Source organism: Cornus florida, unplaced genomic scaffold (assembly GCF_030987335.1).
Source record: "Cornus florida cultivar Cherokee Brave unplaced genomic scaffold, ASM3098733v1 CherokeeBrave_3.0.0_Hap2_Chr02, whole genome shotgun sequence".
Taxonomy (NCBI): domain Eukaryota; kingdom Viridiplantae; phylum Streptophyta; class Magnoliopsida; order Cornales; family Cornaceae; genus Cornus; species Cornus florida.
In genome coordinates, this window is record NW_026775572.1 from 35221875 (window position 1) to 35238520 (window position 16646).

General features: G+C 35.2%; 1 protein-coding gene and 1 pseudogene across 1 annotated transcript; one reads left to right on the forward strand and one right to left on the reverse strand.

Moving 5' to 3' along the window:
• The first annotated feature begins 1046 nt into the window (after positions 1–1046).
• LOC132294676 (choline/ethanolaminephosphotransferase 1-like) lies at positions 1047–14029 on the forward strand (annotated as a pseudogene).
• Positions 14030–14332: 303 nt separating this feature from the next.
• Positions 14333–15823, reverse strand: LOC132294675 (putative F-box protein At5g52610). Its single transcript, XM_059792618.1, has one exon. It carries the CDS (start codon positions 15774–15776, stop codon positions 14382–14384), a length of 1395 nt encoding a protein of 464 aa, XP_059648601.1. The 5' UTR covers positions 15777–15823; the 3' UTR covers positions 14333–14381.
• Positions 15824–16646: the final 823 nt, after the last annotated feature.

Below are 16646 nucleotides of genomic sequence, written 5' to 3' on the forward strand. Positions count from 1 at the left end.
GGTTTAAATAAATATATGCACGTGTGTGTGGTGAGGGAGTAAAGGAATACAAGAAGGGCAATTTCGGAATAAAGACTAACCGGCGTCAAATTTCGATTAAAATTCTCCGGAGAGGTGGTTCAATTGCATATCTAAGTATAGATTTACATAAACAAATCTAACAAAAATAGTGTAATTCGCACGAATTTAAAACCACTTGATGTGTTCAGAATTCCCCTTTCTAAAATATTGCAAATACTTTGCGTAAAAAGTTTCATCACTCCTTTTGTTTCCAACTTTGGGGCGGGAGACAAGAAATCGCTTCACATCAGTTTTAATGTGAACTCTGATTCATTGATCTCTCTCACTTTGTTCGATCTCTGCAATTCAACAGGGTAAAGTTTCCATTCATATTTTCCCCTTTGTTTTAATCAATTAGTCCAATACACATCTTTTTCTTTGCTTTCCTAGATCTGTTCAGTTTTTCAGTTCTTTTTTTTTTTTTCTTCTCTTTTGATACTTTTTATGTTCACCCAATACGTATCATATCGTAAGTTGTTCATTTTTGCTGTTCTGGTTGTTCAATACACGCATAAATATACAGAAAAGTGTTCATATGTGTGTGTACATTATGCATATTGTTTTGGTGGGTTATTCTTGTTCTATTTAAATGTTCATAGATGTGTGTGCATGATGCATATTTTTTGATGGGTTGTTCTTGTTCTGTTTTTAGCACCATTTTTGAATCGATTTTGATGGCTCGGTCTTGTGAATGATATGAACAGGGTATACAGAGTGATATTATTTATATGCAATGGATATATTGGGGTTCATGGTGTTCTGCACTGCATAGATACAAGTACTGTGGAGTAGATAATTCTTAGTTATTCACTGGAGGTCACTAACAGGTTCTTTGTTTTGTGTCTACATATACTGGATGCTTTCCCAGACCCAATATGGTAAAATATTCTTTGATGACCATTTTTATCTTGTCATGATATATACGTTTCATTTTAGGATTTTTTTCCTTGCTTGTTTACTAATAGGCGATGCTATTTATTTTTCAGATTACACTTACGGATTCATGTTCTTGGTCCTATCTGCATTGCTTGGCTATGTGAGTCAGAGTTTCTTTATGTTTTGTTCTTTAGTTCATTTTGAATTAGGTTAATCTTACTGTACTATTCTATTTGATTATGACATCTTTCCCTATGTTTGTTGCTTGTTTTAAATTTTTTATTTATTTTACTTTCTGGTTTTTGTTGTCTTGTTTCGTCTTTCACTTGATTTAGCCAAAGCATTATATGTTGAAATTTGATTATACACCTAATGTACTGAAATTTTTAGATATCAAGAATCTCATGGAAGTTGTCTTTGCTATTGCAAAATTTTGCTACTACGTATACTTAAGATCTATTTAGACCCTATTTTGTTATGTTTTGGGACAATTTTTATTTCAAATTATAGGCAGTCATGTCTTTCCTCACTGCCCCAATCAGCTTCTTTGTTGCCCTTTTCTTTTCTATGCGGAGCCTCTGATTCGAGTTGAAGTGTCAAACCTTTTCTCTTCTAGTTAAGATCCCTACTACCAAATTTTTTAATATAGTTAACAGGATTAGTTCTTGCAAAGTCCCTTATATTGCTTTTAAGGTTCTTATTTTAAATATTTCCTATTTTCAGGTTGCATTATCTCATTGTTATAAGTTCATAGATAACAGTGGTTAGCATTCTTTGAATTGCACTATTTTTTTTGGTTTTATTTCATCTTGGTGAGTTTAAATTGCATCATTTAATTTAGACACAGTACTTGATGACTTGAATCTTATACCTGTTAGGCTGTTGATCTAACTTAGCAGAACCTTCCTGCCTTAATTATACTTTTTTGGTGGGGTTTTTAGTATATTCACTATCGATCACAGTTTTCTATGCAAAGTTAGGAAATTATCCCTGGTTTGAAAATTTTGATACCTATAGAAATTCTGAACAAGCCTTGTAATTGTTCTATAAGGAATCACTTGCATCATCGTTGAAGAAGTGATTATGAAAATCTTCCAGATCTACAGTGAAATTAATTGCAATCTCTTTTAATTGATCTTTTGCAGTATCCATTTGTTTTTCTTTAGAATCTGATGTTGCTTGTGGTTGTGGAATTGTGATAGTTGGAAGTTGGTGCTTTTTGAAACCGTATTAGTGACCTGAATCTTGCAGTAGCAGCGGTATTCAACTCTGTGCATATAAGAAGCATGACATAAATAATTTTGTTGCTGAGTTATGTTATGCGTTTGGCAAGTAATCACTTCACCGAGCTAAGTTCCGTGTTTGAAAGGTGTCCCTGTTGATGACATGGCAAATTTTGCTTGCAACTTTATTGGAATTGCTTGAATTTTAGTGTAGTTTAGAATTTTTCAAGTTATAGTTTGTCCATGACAAGTTTTTGTTCCTGGAGTTTATGTTACAAGCGTATTTGTTTCAAATATATTCACCTCATTTGGATTTGGCTCCACCAAGATGGGTTCATTTGGCACATGGATTTCTTCTCTTCTTATATCAGGTCCGCTAACGTTTCTGCAAGCAGTTTCATGTTCTTCTGATCAGCTATGGTATTGTTGCATTTCATGTGTTTGTACTTTAGTGTGCATGTTTGCTTAACGTGACACCTTGTAAGGTTTTATGGATTATATATTTTGGGGTTTTGTGGTCTTGTCTATTTGATTTTATCAGGCATTGTTTAAGGTGATAGTTCTACAACTCTGTTGTTTGCTTTTTTAGGTCTATATTGTGGTATTTCCATATTTGGTGTTGAATGCTAACAGAATTAGGATGCATAGTTACATCATTTGACCACATGTGGATTTGTGTTCTTGAAGGCTTAAACCTAGAAACACAAATATATATTTTGCTACTTCAGCTATTTATTTTGGTATAGCATAGAAAATTGAAACCACAAGGTCACGTAACAAGTCTTTTACGTGATTTCTATCCAGTAGGTGGCATTTTTCAACCCTTCTCCTGGTATCTAGAGTTAAGATCTGGATCTTGAATATTTATTTGTTTATAGGTATGTGTGTGTGGTAGAGGGTGCTTGTCCCACATTGGATCTGGATGGGAAGGACCTTGGGATTATAAGGGTGAGAATGCAACACCACCCAACTTGAGCTTTTGGGTCGAATGGCAAATGCCCGGCCTATTACAATTGGTATCAAAGCAGGCCCATTGTCACGCCAAGTGCCCACCTGGGTGGTGTCCCGATGCGCATCATTATTGTGTCCTCCCGCCTTTAGGGGGGGATATGTAGGTAGGGTGGTCTGACAACAATGAAGGCGTTGCAAGTTTGGTGAGGGAGACTGTTGAAGAGTGTTCTTGTCTCATGTTGGATCCGAATGGGGAGGATTTTGGGCTTATAAGGGCGGGTATGCAACACCACTCAACAACTTCAGCTTTTGGGTCAGATGTTAAGCGCCCGTGCGTGTGTATACATATATAGTTCAAAATAGCTGGTGGGTCTACCTGAATCCCACAGTACACGTGTAGCCGTGGTGGCATATTTTACCCTGGCACATGGTGCTGAGATGGCAGCCTCTGTGGCATTTTCACCTCTTGTTTATAACTTTATAATGGGATTTTAATCTTAGTAATTTTTGTTTTGACCTTCAAATGCATGCCAGACTTTTGATGCTGTTGACGGGAAGCAAGCAAGACGAACAAATTCATCTAGTCCATTGGGGGAGCTTTTTGATCACGGTAATTTTTCTTTCTCATGTGGTTCTCTTTCATTTTTATGTGACTGCTGAATATATTAATTAAATACGTATATGTTTCTTGGCATTGACAAATACTGCAGGATGTGATGCTCTTGCATGTGCGGTATGTACTTCAATAGTTCTATTGTTTATTTGTCTTTTTTGTGGCCATAGAAGGTGTATATCCTTCATATTTTTTTAGTGACATTTATCAGTTTGAGGCCATGGCCTTTGGGAGCACTGCCATGTGTGGAAGAAATACTTTCTGGTTTTGGGTGATCTCAGCTGTTCCATTTTTTGGTGCAACATGGGAACAGTAAGTGGTTTAAGTAATACGTATTCTTTTCATTTTAAGTCATTCTTAAAATTATCATTTGGAAAATTAATATGGGGAATAGTAGGTAATAATGGGTGGGGGAGGTGGTGAAGAATGGCATTGATTATTATTTTTCCTTTCTCTGATGCCAATTAAATAGTGTTTAGGTAAACTAGAGCCTTTTTTCATGCATAAAGGAATTCCTAGTAAGATGGAACTTGCCTATTTGTTGGTTCTTAACTGTTCCTTGGTATATGGAGACTGTGATTATGGTAGGAGGAACAGCTTGAAGAATGGACGATGTCTTTTATTTTATTTTTTCTTTCCTTTTTATTTTATTTTATTTTATTTTAATTTTAATTTTTATCTTTTGAGATTGCTATACCATATGATACCTCAATGATCTTTCCTTGATTCTGCAGCTACGTGGCAGTGTTAGACTCTGAAAAATCTAAGATAAATTTCTTTAATAGGGATCTTTAAATTTTGTTTATTCTTTATAAGTTATTTTGTAATTCTCTATATGTATTCTGTATGGAATCATATTGGTGGATCTACTCTTAATCTCATTAAGTTTTCTGGGTGCAAATCACTTTGTTGTTGATTCCTATGGATTAGATTTAAAATTGATAATTAGGGTTGCTAATTTGTTGCACGCTCCCTTTGTGCGGTTATTTCACCAATACCCTTATACTTCCAGCGGTAAATGGACCTACAGAGGGCCTCATGCTGATATACATGACACATTTCTTCACTGCTATAGTTGGTAAGTTACACACACATGTTATATCTGATGATGCATTTTTTCGTCTGCTTTGCCATTCATACACCCTTTGACATTCATTATGTACACAAGTATGTAACTATTTAATAAATTCCATATGCCTCATGATGTATTTTTCCCCCTGTTTTGCTATATTTCACTTTAATATTAATCAAGTCCAATTCTCTTATAGGTGCTGAGTGGTGGGCTCAAAATTTTGGAAAGTCTCTGCCCTTTTTTAGCTGGGTTCCATTTGTACATGGTAAGACTAATAGATAGAATGGGATTTCCAGGAACTGTTCATGTTGGGAACAAATATTTATATCAACTTTATTTGCAACTTTTCTCTTGCTGCCTGTGTTTATCATACGTGATTTTTTCTCCGTAATTTTTGTGCTCATTTTTGTATGAGGGATGGAAAATTGGAAGGCAAGGTAAGAGGGATGGAAAGGGTATGTTTGGAAAAAGGAAGGGGTTTTCCTCCCCTTCTGTTTGTTTGAGCAGAATGAATATAAGGAGGTTGTCTTACAGGAAGAATAGGAGAGGAAAAAGTGGGCAGGAGATTCTCCCTTTTCTCTTTCTTACCCTTTTTTTTTCCACCAAATCATGGAAGGTATTTCCCCCCTTCTTCTTCTCCTTCCTCTCTTTCTTTCCTTCCACCTTCTCTCCTACCAAAAGAACCATTGGTTCTCTTATAGCAGGTAGTTTTGTCTTTTAGGTTTGCTTGTGTTCTACTTTTATAATTTTTTTTATTCTACTTGTTTCATTGCCTTAGTTTTTCAACTTCCACAAAAGATTATGTTTGACAGTGTTTTTAGACTTGTATATGATTTTATTTATTTATATTATTTTATTTTATTGTTGGTCACTGAGATGGTTTTAAGTATTCCCTCTCCTTATATGTCTGCACTGGCACCAATTTTATTTATTGTTTATTTAAGATTTTTCGTTGTAAATCTCATCTGGTTTTGTTGGAATACCTAGATACCTATTCCCTGGACTGCATATATTTGTATTATGTGTTACCTTGCTAGCATACTTGTACTACAGAATAAGACCAGCTATACTTCACCTTCTAAGATTGACTATATTTGTCCAGGAAAAGGGGTGGAATTTCCTTTTTTGGCTCAATTTCATCTAAATCGTGATGCATACTTCTTGATCACCATTGCATTTTGCTACTTGCCTTGCTCAGTGTTTTGAAAGAACCCCCTTTTGTTATTATTACTATTACTTTTTGTTTTTTATTTTTATGACACGATTAAAAATTTGGCTCAATTTTGTCTGTCTTGTTTTTTTTTTTTTTTTTTCTTCTCTAGAAATCCCAACATTCAGAGCTGCGTTGTTTTTAATGATAGCTTTTGCTGTTATACCAACCATCTGATTCAAGTAAGTGGTTTTTCTTATTAGTGACAGAAGTTTATTTTACCCTTCTGTTTGTATGTATTGATATACATGACACTTTTCTATTTATTATGACCTTATGTCTGCGTATTCTCTGGTAGATTGAATAATGTCAATATGAATCATGTGAATGGATTATTTGTTCTGTTGGAATTAGACTGAAGTAGTAGGTTTTTTTTTTTTTCCTAATTGGTACTCACACACACATTCCTCCACTGAGGCTTGAACCTTTGACCTCTCTTTGAAAAGTAGGGGCTTGGTACCGCTAGGCCACTGGCTTCTTGGTGACTGAAGTTGTTGATCCCACATTCTTGACATACAATAGAACTACAACATCATTATTGTCACTGCCTACCGGGTTGTTGGTGTGGTTGTGGACTTGTTCTTGATTAAATGTCTATATCATTCAACTTTCCCCAAATATTTAGCAAGATGATCTAGAATACATTAACCAAGATTAATCTCTCACAACTCTGGAATTGTATTAGGATGATTACTTTGGTCTGAATCTTAGGAGAAAGATTGCTGATGCCAGAGCTCACATTTATGGCTTCTAATTATTTTTTTATTTCTCTAACATTTAACTTGAAATTGCTTTGTATGATTCATTTGTGCAGTATTTACAACGTTTATAAGGTAGTTCAGGCTAGGAAAGGGAGCATGCTTCTTGCATTGGCAATGGTAAACATGTTTCTTGTTGTTTACTTTGTTTCTTATTGCTGGAGTTGCTTAACATATGTCTTGTTGTCTATGTCAGCTTTATCCATTTGCTGTCCTCTTGGAAGGAATCCTTGTTTGGTATATAGTTGTCTGCCCTATTCTTTTTTCTTTTTACACGTTTAGCTTTTGAGGATTATTTTTGTTTTCATACCGGATCTTAATCTCTGTGCAGGGATTATTTGTCTCCATATGATATAATGGGGAACTATCCACATCTAGTTGTATTGGGAACAGGACTTGCATTTGGGTTCCTTGTGGTAAGATATCTGTTGTTTAATCTGTTGGATGTTAGAAATTTGAGTTGCATGGAGCAAGGTTACATGTGTTTAGTTAGCATTTATCACAGACCTGTAGAAATAGTATTTGGCCTTCGCTCTATTGCTTACATTGCCCTGGTCATTTGCGTTTTGCCGATTTAGCGCCTAAGAATTCACAGTCATTTGTCTACCTCTCATATTTACAATGGTCACCGTATGAGATGTAATTTATTCTGTAGATCCTTAAAGAACTAGGATTTCACTTGTTCATGCAGTGGTGTATTATTAGTGAAGGTGATGTTTCTTGCTGAATGCTTTCTTTTGGTGCATTACACAGTTCTGGTCCTTCTGGAAACCTGTATGCCTGCCTTGGTGTAAGCTTTAGCAGTCAACATCTTGCATTGGGTGAAAGCTGCATTATGATGAAAACAAAACTATGAATTAAGCGTGTTAGGCTTTCTTATTGTTTTGTGCTGAGTTTTGGGCGTTGAGAAAACAATTGAGAACAACACATTTATATAGCGGAAATGAGGATGCTACGATGGATGATTGGAATGACTGGAAAAGATAAGATAAATAATTAAAGTGTTTGGGAAAATCTAGGAATAACACCTATTAATCATAAAATTTGAGAAGTAGACTTAGGTGGTATGGCGATATACAATGTAGACTAGAAGATGGCTTGGTTAGAAGAGGAAGAGTTGTTTGCCTAGAAGGTAAGAAGGTAAGCAACAAAGAGGCCGACCAAAATTTACATCAAATGAAGTCATGAAAAATGATTTAAAAAAATTAAATGTAAGAGAGACATGGTGTAGAATAGGAATAAATGGAAATAGAGAATTTATGTGGCTGACCCTATCCATATGGGATAAGGGCAAGGAGGATGATGATGATGATGAATACTTGATATAACATATTTTGGAAATAAGTCGTGCATTTGGTTTATATTGTACTTCATTGGCCTACTAACTTTTCAACGGAAACCACTCTCGCATTTTGGAAACGAGTTCTGCAAGATTCTTCAGTAAACACAAGCTGGTTTCTTCCTCTAATTTTAATTATTTAGCATTTGTTCAGGGTCGCGTAATATGAAGCCGGTCCCGAATCTGTAGTAGAAGTACATTTCATCATGGTATGTTGGAAATTTGTGCCAAGTAACAAATTGTCTGATATTAACCTCTTCAGATGTTGTCAATGTGGGGAGACTATTTATGATTGTCTGATATTAACCTTTATTATGATTGACCATGCACGACAACACTCTGATTCTCCCATTTATGGACTGAAACACATAATAATTGGGCAATGAGTTGGCAGTGGTGTATTTTCTTATTTGCATCATGACATTGCTTCTTTTACACGGTAGAACTTTCACCACACATCATTTCTCTCTCATAAGATAGTACTCTTATTGAAGCATAGCTTCACGCATCCATCACCTATCATTACCTTCCTCTTTTCTTAGAGTAGATAGATCAGAATAAAACTTCTCCCTTCTGTCTGCCTTCTTAACATTGCCCTTTTTGTTTGGGTCATATCTACGTAAATTTCCTCCACGTTTACCTCCTCATCTCCTCTCTCTCTCTTTGTTTTTTAGTTTTTGTTTTTGTTTTTTATTTTTATTTTGATGCTTGTATGAGATAAATTTGCAATGATTTTCATTGGCGTAGCCACCTGTGATTGTGAGGGCCTTATGTTTGACCAATTTTTTCATACCTTGCTAGTGAGATATCATTAATTGCAGACTTTCAATGGAAGTTGTGTGTTTCATTAGCAATCTTGCATTTCCTGGAAGATGCCATCAGTTGTTTTTTCCTTTCCATTCGCTCGGATTTCTTCCGCTTCATCGATTTTTTCGGATCCTCCTGGTCAGTTGGTAAAGTCTCTTGGAGGTCAAGGATTAGTCTTCTGGGTTGGAACACAAAGCCAGCCGTTCTCCGATAAAACACATCAAGGATTTCAAGTGAATCCATCAACATTCTGAGATACACACACTATGGTTTTTATTAGACCTAAATGCTTAAACGCCTATTAGACCCCATATGTTTCTAATTGTAAAGGTTGCTGTATCAACTATTGCCCATAGTGAAAAGTATTGACCTTAATTTTTATACCTATATAAATTATCTTGCTTCCTGTATTTATTATAGCTTTTCTGATCACCTTTATATTTTTCTTTTTGCCATGTGTTCTGTTGGTAATTATGCTTTGTTTGTTAGGGTTCATGTTTCTTTCATTTGTATTATCATTTAGATAGCTATAACAGTGCAAAATTTGATCATTCTTCTGAATCTTCGTTCTCTTAGTCATAGTATTTTTTTGAAGTAAAGCCTGTTTTGACAGGGAAGGATGATTCTGGCTCACTTGTGTGATGAACCCAAGGGCTTAAAGACTAATATGTGTATGGTATGTTGCACTCCTGAAACAGATGTTGTAGTCCCAAATTCATTTCCACTCATGGTTTATGTTTTCCTTCTTTTCTTCTTGTTGGTGGCTTTAGTGGATGTTGCCTGTCAATCTCTAATTTAATGAAGCAGAAGTCCTTTGAATCAGTACATTTTGTACAGAGAAATGTTTAGGAAGCTGAAATGTCTTTACAGTTCAACCGAATTTCTGGAATCATAGGTATTGTTACTCGAAAAATCATCTAAGGAGGTTTCTGATCGGTCAAATAGATAAATATAGAGCGGTATTATATAAACCTAGAACTTCTGATAATAACAACATATGTGGACTTTATTCTCTTTAGGAGCATACTGATTACCATCTTTTAATGAATTTCAAAAAGTAGCCTTATCAAGTTTGTGCAAGTGAATCTCCCAACACCCCCCCCCCCCCCCCCCCAACCCACATTTTATTAACACATCTTTTACAACAGCTGCAATTTCTCTAGCACATTAAAAGGTTAATGTAATAGTTGAATTTTCTTAGGTTGATCAGTTTTTGGGTGATTAATCTGCACCTGATTTTGTTGACCAAAATCCATCATGTTTGCTGGATGATCTGACCTGAATTGTTTATTTATGGTATCTGGATCTATATTTGTGATATCTGTTTTTTTGCAATACAAGCTCATTAGTAAGCCAAATTTGTTTCAGTGGAAATTTCAGAAAAAATGGCCCATTTTGTTAGATCAGTGGGTATATCATAGTGATTTTGATATTCTATGATATAAGTTCAGAGTATGCTTGCTCATAGGGCTAATATGCTATGCTTATAAAATTTATTAAATTGCTTGCTTGGTGTAGATTCAGAACAGTTTTAACTTTTCTCCCGCTTTTTTCTGTACTTGGTGAGATTTATCGCATTGTTCTATTGAACTTTTCAACATATAAGTGATAAGAGAATAACATGTTTTTAACACGTACCTTCCATTTTGCAGTCTCTGTTGTGTCTCCCTTTTGACATTGCAAATGCTCTTACTGCCAGACTGAATGATGGGTATGTTATATTTCTATTTATCTGGCACAGGTTAATGGATGCCAAATACTTCCCATTCGTTTCAATAGGGAATTGGGTTATCTTTGGCATTTACATCTATTCTGATTTACTCACGAAAATCTTTACTTTTGTGGCAGAATTCCTGTAGTTGATGAGAGGTCGGTTCTCCTTGCTTACTGTGTATACACAGGTACTGGGACTTTGCCTTTTTTGTTCATGTATATTTCCAGTTTCTAGAAATTCCTCTCTTCATTTACCTATTGAAGAAATCCTCGTCACAGTAATCCACTTGTCTTGACTTTGTCCATCCCTTTGTTTTTTTTTTTAATTGGAAGTTTATTGAATATGAAAACTTGTAAGTGCTTGATGTTGTGTTCAGTGCTTTGAGCTTTGTTAGAATTCTGTTTTTGGAATTCAGTTCCTTTACTAACACAAAACGATATTTAGTCTTCAATTGTATAATTGACGTTATTGGTCATGTTCTGTGGCCTACAATTCTTTTTTTGCTGAGTGGGACTATATCTGCACTTTGCAACATCGGTCATTCACAAAATAACTACAGCCTTGGGAATCAACTGTTTCAGGTGAGAAATGTTCTGTTTGACCTACATAGTATATTAATAAATTCGTCGGTATAATGTGTATCTTGTGCCAAACAGACAATGCCTTCTGTTTCTTTTGAGAGGGAGGGTTAGAGTTTCTTGAATTTTTGAGTTTTTTTCTTATAGATTCATGTTTAACATAATCAAATATGTTTTTATCAATTGATTTATATTCGCGGTTGTCCAAATTTAAGGCTGTTTCTAACCTGTTTTGTGTCTGTGGTTAGTGTAATTTTTAGTTTGTACTGGACCTAATTTTCTAATCTGGCAGAACCTTGTCCTTTTAGTTCTCTGCCAAATATTGTTATGTGCTGATGAGCTGCATCTAAGCTGTATTTTCCAAAACAAAAGTAACTTGAGTTTTCATCTTTAAACTGTACGATGGAGTGGTTGATTGTGGTCAAGTAATTTTATGTTGCAGTTTAAATTTTTAGAATTGTCGTTTTGGAAAATTATGTTGGTTTCTAAAAACTCTTTAAATTTGAATGTCAGGATAACTAGGAAAGAAGCTTGAGATGTGCTAACGTTGTATTCCGGGTATGTTTTTTTTTCCGTTTTTTGTGTTGTACATATTGAAGGTTTTACCTCCTTTATTTTTTCTTATCATGTTTAAGGTCTCAAGTTTGTTGTGTTTGGGAGCATGAAATCGCCGCCTTGGAAGTGGAGAAAAATCAGTAAATTAAACTAATTTTTTCCATTTTCAATTTCAAGGTGTTGTTTCCATGCTCACCTACATATAAAGTTTTATTCTAATTAATTGTTCCATTCACAATAATTTCTCTCTTTTTTGATATTCTCCAGTTGGCAAGGCAGGAATCGTGCTATAACATTTTGGTCTCTTGGCTACATATATATATATATCTATATATAGTCAAAACATGAATTTAAAAGTTAATACCTGGATCTAGTGCACAAGAGCCAGTTCAAATTTTCATTGTTATCCATTTGCTGTCCTCTTGGGAGGAATCCTTGTGTGGTATATAGTTGTCTGCCCTATTCTTTTTTCTTTTTCCACGTTTAGCTTTTGAGGATTATTTTTGTTTTCATACCGGATCTTAATCTCCGTGCAGGGATTATTTGTCTCCATATGATGTAATGGGGAACTATCCACATCTAGTTGTATTGGGAACAGGACTTTCATTTGGGTTCCTTGTGGTAAGATATCTGTTGTTTAATCTGTTGGATGTTAGAAATTTGAGTTGCATGGAGCAAGGTTACATGTGTTTAGTTAACATTTATCACAGACCTGTAGAAATAGTATTTGGCTTACATTGCCCTGGTCATTTGTGTTTTGCTGATTTAGTGCCTAAGAATTCATAGTTATTTGTCTACCTCTCATATTTACAATGGTCACCGTATGAGATGTAATTTATTCTGTAGATCCTTAAAGAACTAGGATTTCACTTATTCATGCAGTGGTGTATTATTGGCGAAGATGATGTTTCTTGCTGAATGCTTTCTGTTGGTGCATTACATAGTTCTGGAAACCTGTGTGCCTGCCTTGGTGTAAGCTTTAGCGATCAACATTTGCATTGGGTGAAAGCTGCATTATGATGAAAACAAACTAGGAATTAAGCGTGTTAGTCTTTCTTATTGTTTGGTGCTGAGTTTTGGGTGTTGAGAAAACAAATGAGAACAACACATTTATATAGCGGAAATGAGGATGTTATGATGGATGATAGGAATGACTAGAAGAGACGAGATAAATAATGAACGTGTGTGGAAAAATCTAGGAATAACGCCTGTTAATCATAAAATTTGAGAAAGTAGACTTAGGTGGTATGGTGATATTTAATGTAGACCAGAAGATGCCTTGGTTAGAAGAGGAAGAGTTGTTTGCCTAGAAGGTGAGCAACAAAGGGGCCGACCAAAATTTACATCAGATGAAGTAATTAAAAATGATTTTAAAAAATTAAATGTAAGAGAGACATGGTGTAGAATAGGAATAAATGGAAAAAGAGAATTTATGTGGCTGACCCCATCCATATGGGATAAGGGATGACAATGATGATGATGAATACTTGATATAACATATTTTTGAAATATTTGGTTTATATTATACTTCATTGACCTACTACCTTTTCAACGGAAACCACCCTTGCATTTTGGAAATGAGTTTTGCAAGATTCTTCAGTGAACACAAGCTGGTTTATTCCTCTAATTTTAATTATTTAGCATTTGTTCAGGGTCACGTAATATGAAGCCGGTCCCGAATCTGTAGTAGAAGTACATTCATCATGATATGTTGGAAATTTGTGCCAAGTAAAAAATTGTCTGATATTAACCTCTTCAGATGTTGTCAATCTGGTGAGACTATTTATAATATGCCTCCTTTATTATGATTGACCATGCACGACAACACTCTGATTCTTTTTGCCATGTGTTCTGTGGTAATTATGCTTTGTTTGTTAGGGTTCTTGTTTCTTTTACTTGTATTATCATTTAGATAGCTATAACAGGGCAAAATTTGATTATTCTTCTGAATCTTCGTTCTCTTAGTCGTCATATTTTTCTGAAGTAAAGCCTTTTTTTACAGGGAAGGATGATTCTGGCTCACTTGTGTGATGAACCCAAGGGCTTAAAGACTAATATGTGTATTGTATGTTGCACTCCTGAAACAGATGTTTTAGTCCCAAATTCATTTCCACTCATGGTTTATGTTTTCCATTTTTTCTTCTTGTTGGAGGCTTTAGTGGATGTTGCCTGTCAATCTCTAATTTAACGTAGCAGAAGTCTTTTGAATTGTTTCAATCAGTACATTTTGTACAGAGAAATGTTTAGGAAGCTGAAACGTCTTTACAGTTCAACCGAATTTTCTGAAATCATAGGTACTGTTACTGGAAAAATCATCTAAGAAGGTTTCTGATCGGCCAAATGGATAAATATAGAGCAGTATTATATAAACCTAGAACTTCTGAATAACAAGTTACGTGGACTTTATTCTCTTTAGGAGCATACTGACTGCCATCTTTTAATGAACTTCAAAAGTAGCCTTATCAAGTAGTGCAAGTGAATTGGATAACAAACAAGCACATTTTATTAACAAATGGAAAACACAATAGGGACTAAAAATATCACAGAATAAAAAAAAAAAAATTGGAATTTATTAATTAGTAGTGGTAGTAATTATTTTCCTATGATTCTCATTTGTTACCACGATCAAGCATGCATCAAAGATAAACTATCCACATGATTTGTGATACCAATACTAACAGGCCAACAAAAAGGTACCTTCCCCAATAAAATAGGCGGGGAAGCCTTGTAGTTGATGTGATCCCAATAAACAAAATAATAAGGTCTTGGTGTTGACCAAAAGTTCAGCTCCTTTGACAACATTAAGGTGAAAAGTATACCACACTCTTGTGGAGCCACAACAGTCTTCTGAACCCACTTCTTGTGACAATTCTCCTCTAATACCCATATTTCTGTGGTACTGGCATCACTATCCATATAGTTCAATAAAGCCAAACGCCCTTCAATTTTTGTCAAATTATACTTGGTACAGACAGCAGCATGAGGAGGAAGTGGAAAATCTGGGACCATTTTGGTCAAATTATACTTGGGACAGACATCAGGAGGAGGAAGTGGCAACCATCGGAACTTTTCGCTACCAACATCAAAAACCACCAGAATTTCTTCGTCACTTGCAGTCGAAGGCTTGGAGCAGATCCAATGTATCGCGCCATTGACACAAACACCTTCTTCTTTAAAGGCAAAACGTGGGTAAATCGTCACATCATCCACACGAATACACTGGCTTCTCGACACACAAGGTGGTGGAGTGATTTTTCTCCATGACCCAATATCATCATCATCGTCATGAGAATTGAAAACTAGTTTGGGTTCCTTTGAACCAACCTTTATTGTGAACACTTCACATTGCAGGTCAGATAACCTCCTGGTGCGCATATAACGCGTACCCATTATGTGCAACACTTTGTACTCGTTGTTGGAAGGATCATATCCAAAAGAATAACCAGAATAATATTCATATCCATCTTCATCAAGTTTACAGTTAGTGTAATCACTTGCAGGCGGCGGTAGGGTTATGGATCTGCGAATGCTAGGGTTGATGACATAGACATTATGGCCGTTGTAGAAACATACTAATCCGTTAAGGCATTCGGAAACATAGCACTCGCAAGGCGAACTGCTTTCATTCTTCTTACAGCCGGGCATCGATAGAAGATGGACCGGTGCCCCTCCTTCAACACTCGCAGAATAAAAGTAATGGTCCGAGTCCGAATCCGAGATAGACAAAAGGAATTGGGGGGGACGAGTACGTGATTGAGATTGGGTGAAGTGCACATCCACAAAGGAAGGGCTGTGGATGATGGCGTGCCAGCTTTTGCAAACGGATCGGAATCTCAAGAGGGACTTCAGGGGGAGTCTTGAGATTATCTCTAAAATCATATCTTCTGGAAGTGGTCCTCCTGTTGTACAAGGATTTGGGTTTTTTGAGGGGGTTTTCTTCTTTTTGGGTGAATAAAAATCATTTAGTGAAGATACAAATTTTGAGGAGGCATCATCACTTCTTTGGTTCTTGTTAGTCATTCTTGTTTGCTTCTTTTCTATTGCTCAGTTTCAGAATATGGTTCTCTCTTTGTGTTGCAAGTTACCAACTTATATATATAGAATTGCGTTTCACCTGATGTTTCCCAAATTAGAGTATGTTTAGGATTTCGAAAGCTACTAGGATTACTAAATCAACAACCACCACAAAAGGGCAAAAAGTTATATATATATATATATATATATATATATATATATATATTTTAAGTTTCCTAAATCAACACCCTTCTCCCTTATTTTAAGTTTCCTAAATCAACAACCGCCACACAAAAGGAAAAAAAGTTATATATATATATATATATATATATATATATATATATATTAAGTTTCCTTATTTTAAGTTTCCTAAATCAACATACTTCTCCCTTATTTAAAGTTTCCTAAATCAACAACCACCACAAAAAGAAAAAATGTTATATATATACACACACATTAAGAAAAGGCACACGCCATAAATGTTTTGTTACTCATAGAATTTTATTTTCATATATATTTTTTAATTATTAATTTGAAACTTTTAACAATAAACCTTACCAAAAAAGTTATATATATATATATATATATATATATTTCCAAACTTGGTATTTTTGGGCCAATAAAAAGTGTTCTTATTGAATTCATCATAAAACACAATACAAGTCTTAATGCGTTAATCCAGAAGTAAAAAAGAGTACTTTTACCAGAAGAACACTGAATGGTGGAGCCGTAACCTTTGAAATTGGCGGAACGGAGGGCATCGACGACGGCGTCTTCCGCTAAGTGAGTGGTCCTAAAGCACGGAAATGCCAGAGGAATTGTTGGCCTTTTATTTTAAGTTTCCTAAATCAACAATAACATATTAAATGCTCATAT

Bases quoted from the DNA above. Each gene is read 5' to 3' on its own strand.
- LOC132294675 (XM_059792618.1), bottom strand. From the start codon at position 15,776: ATGACTAACAAGAACCAAAGAAGTGATGATGCCTCCTCAAAATTTGTA.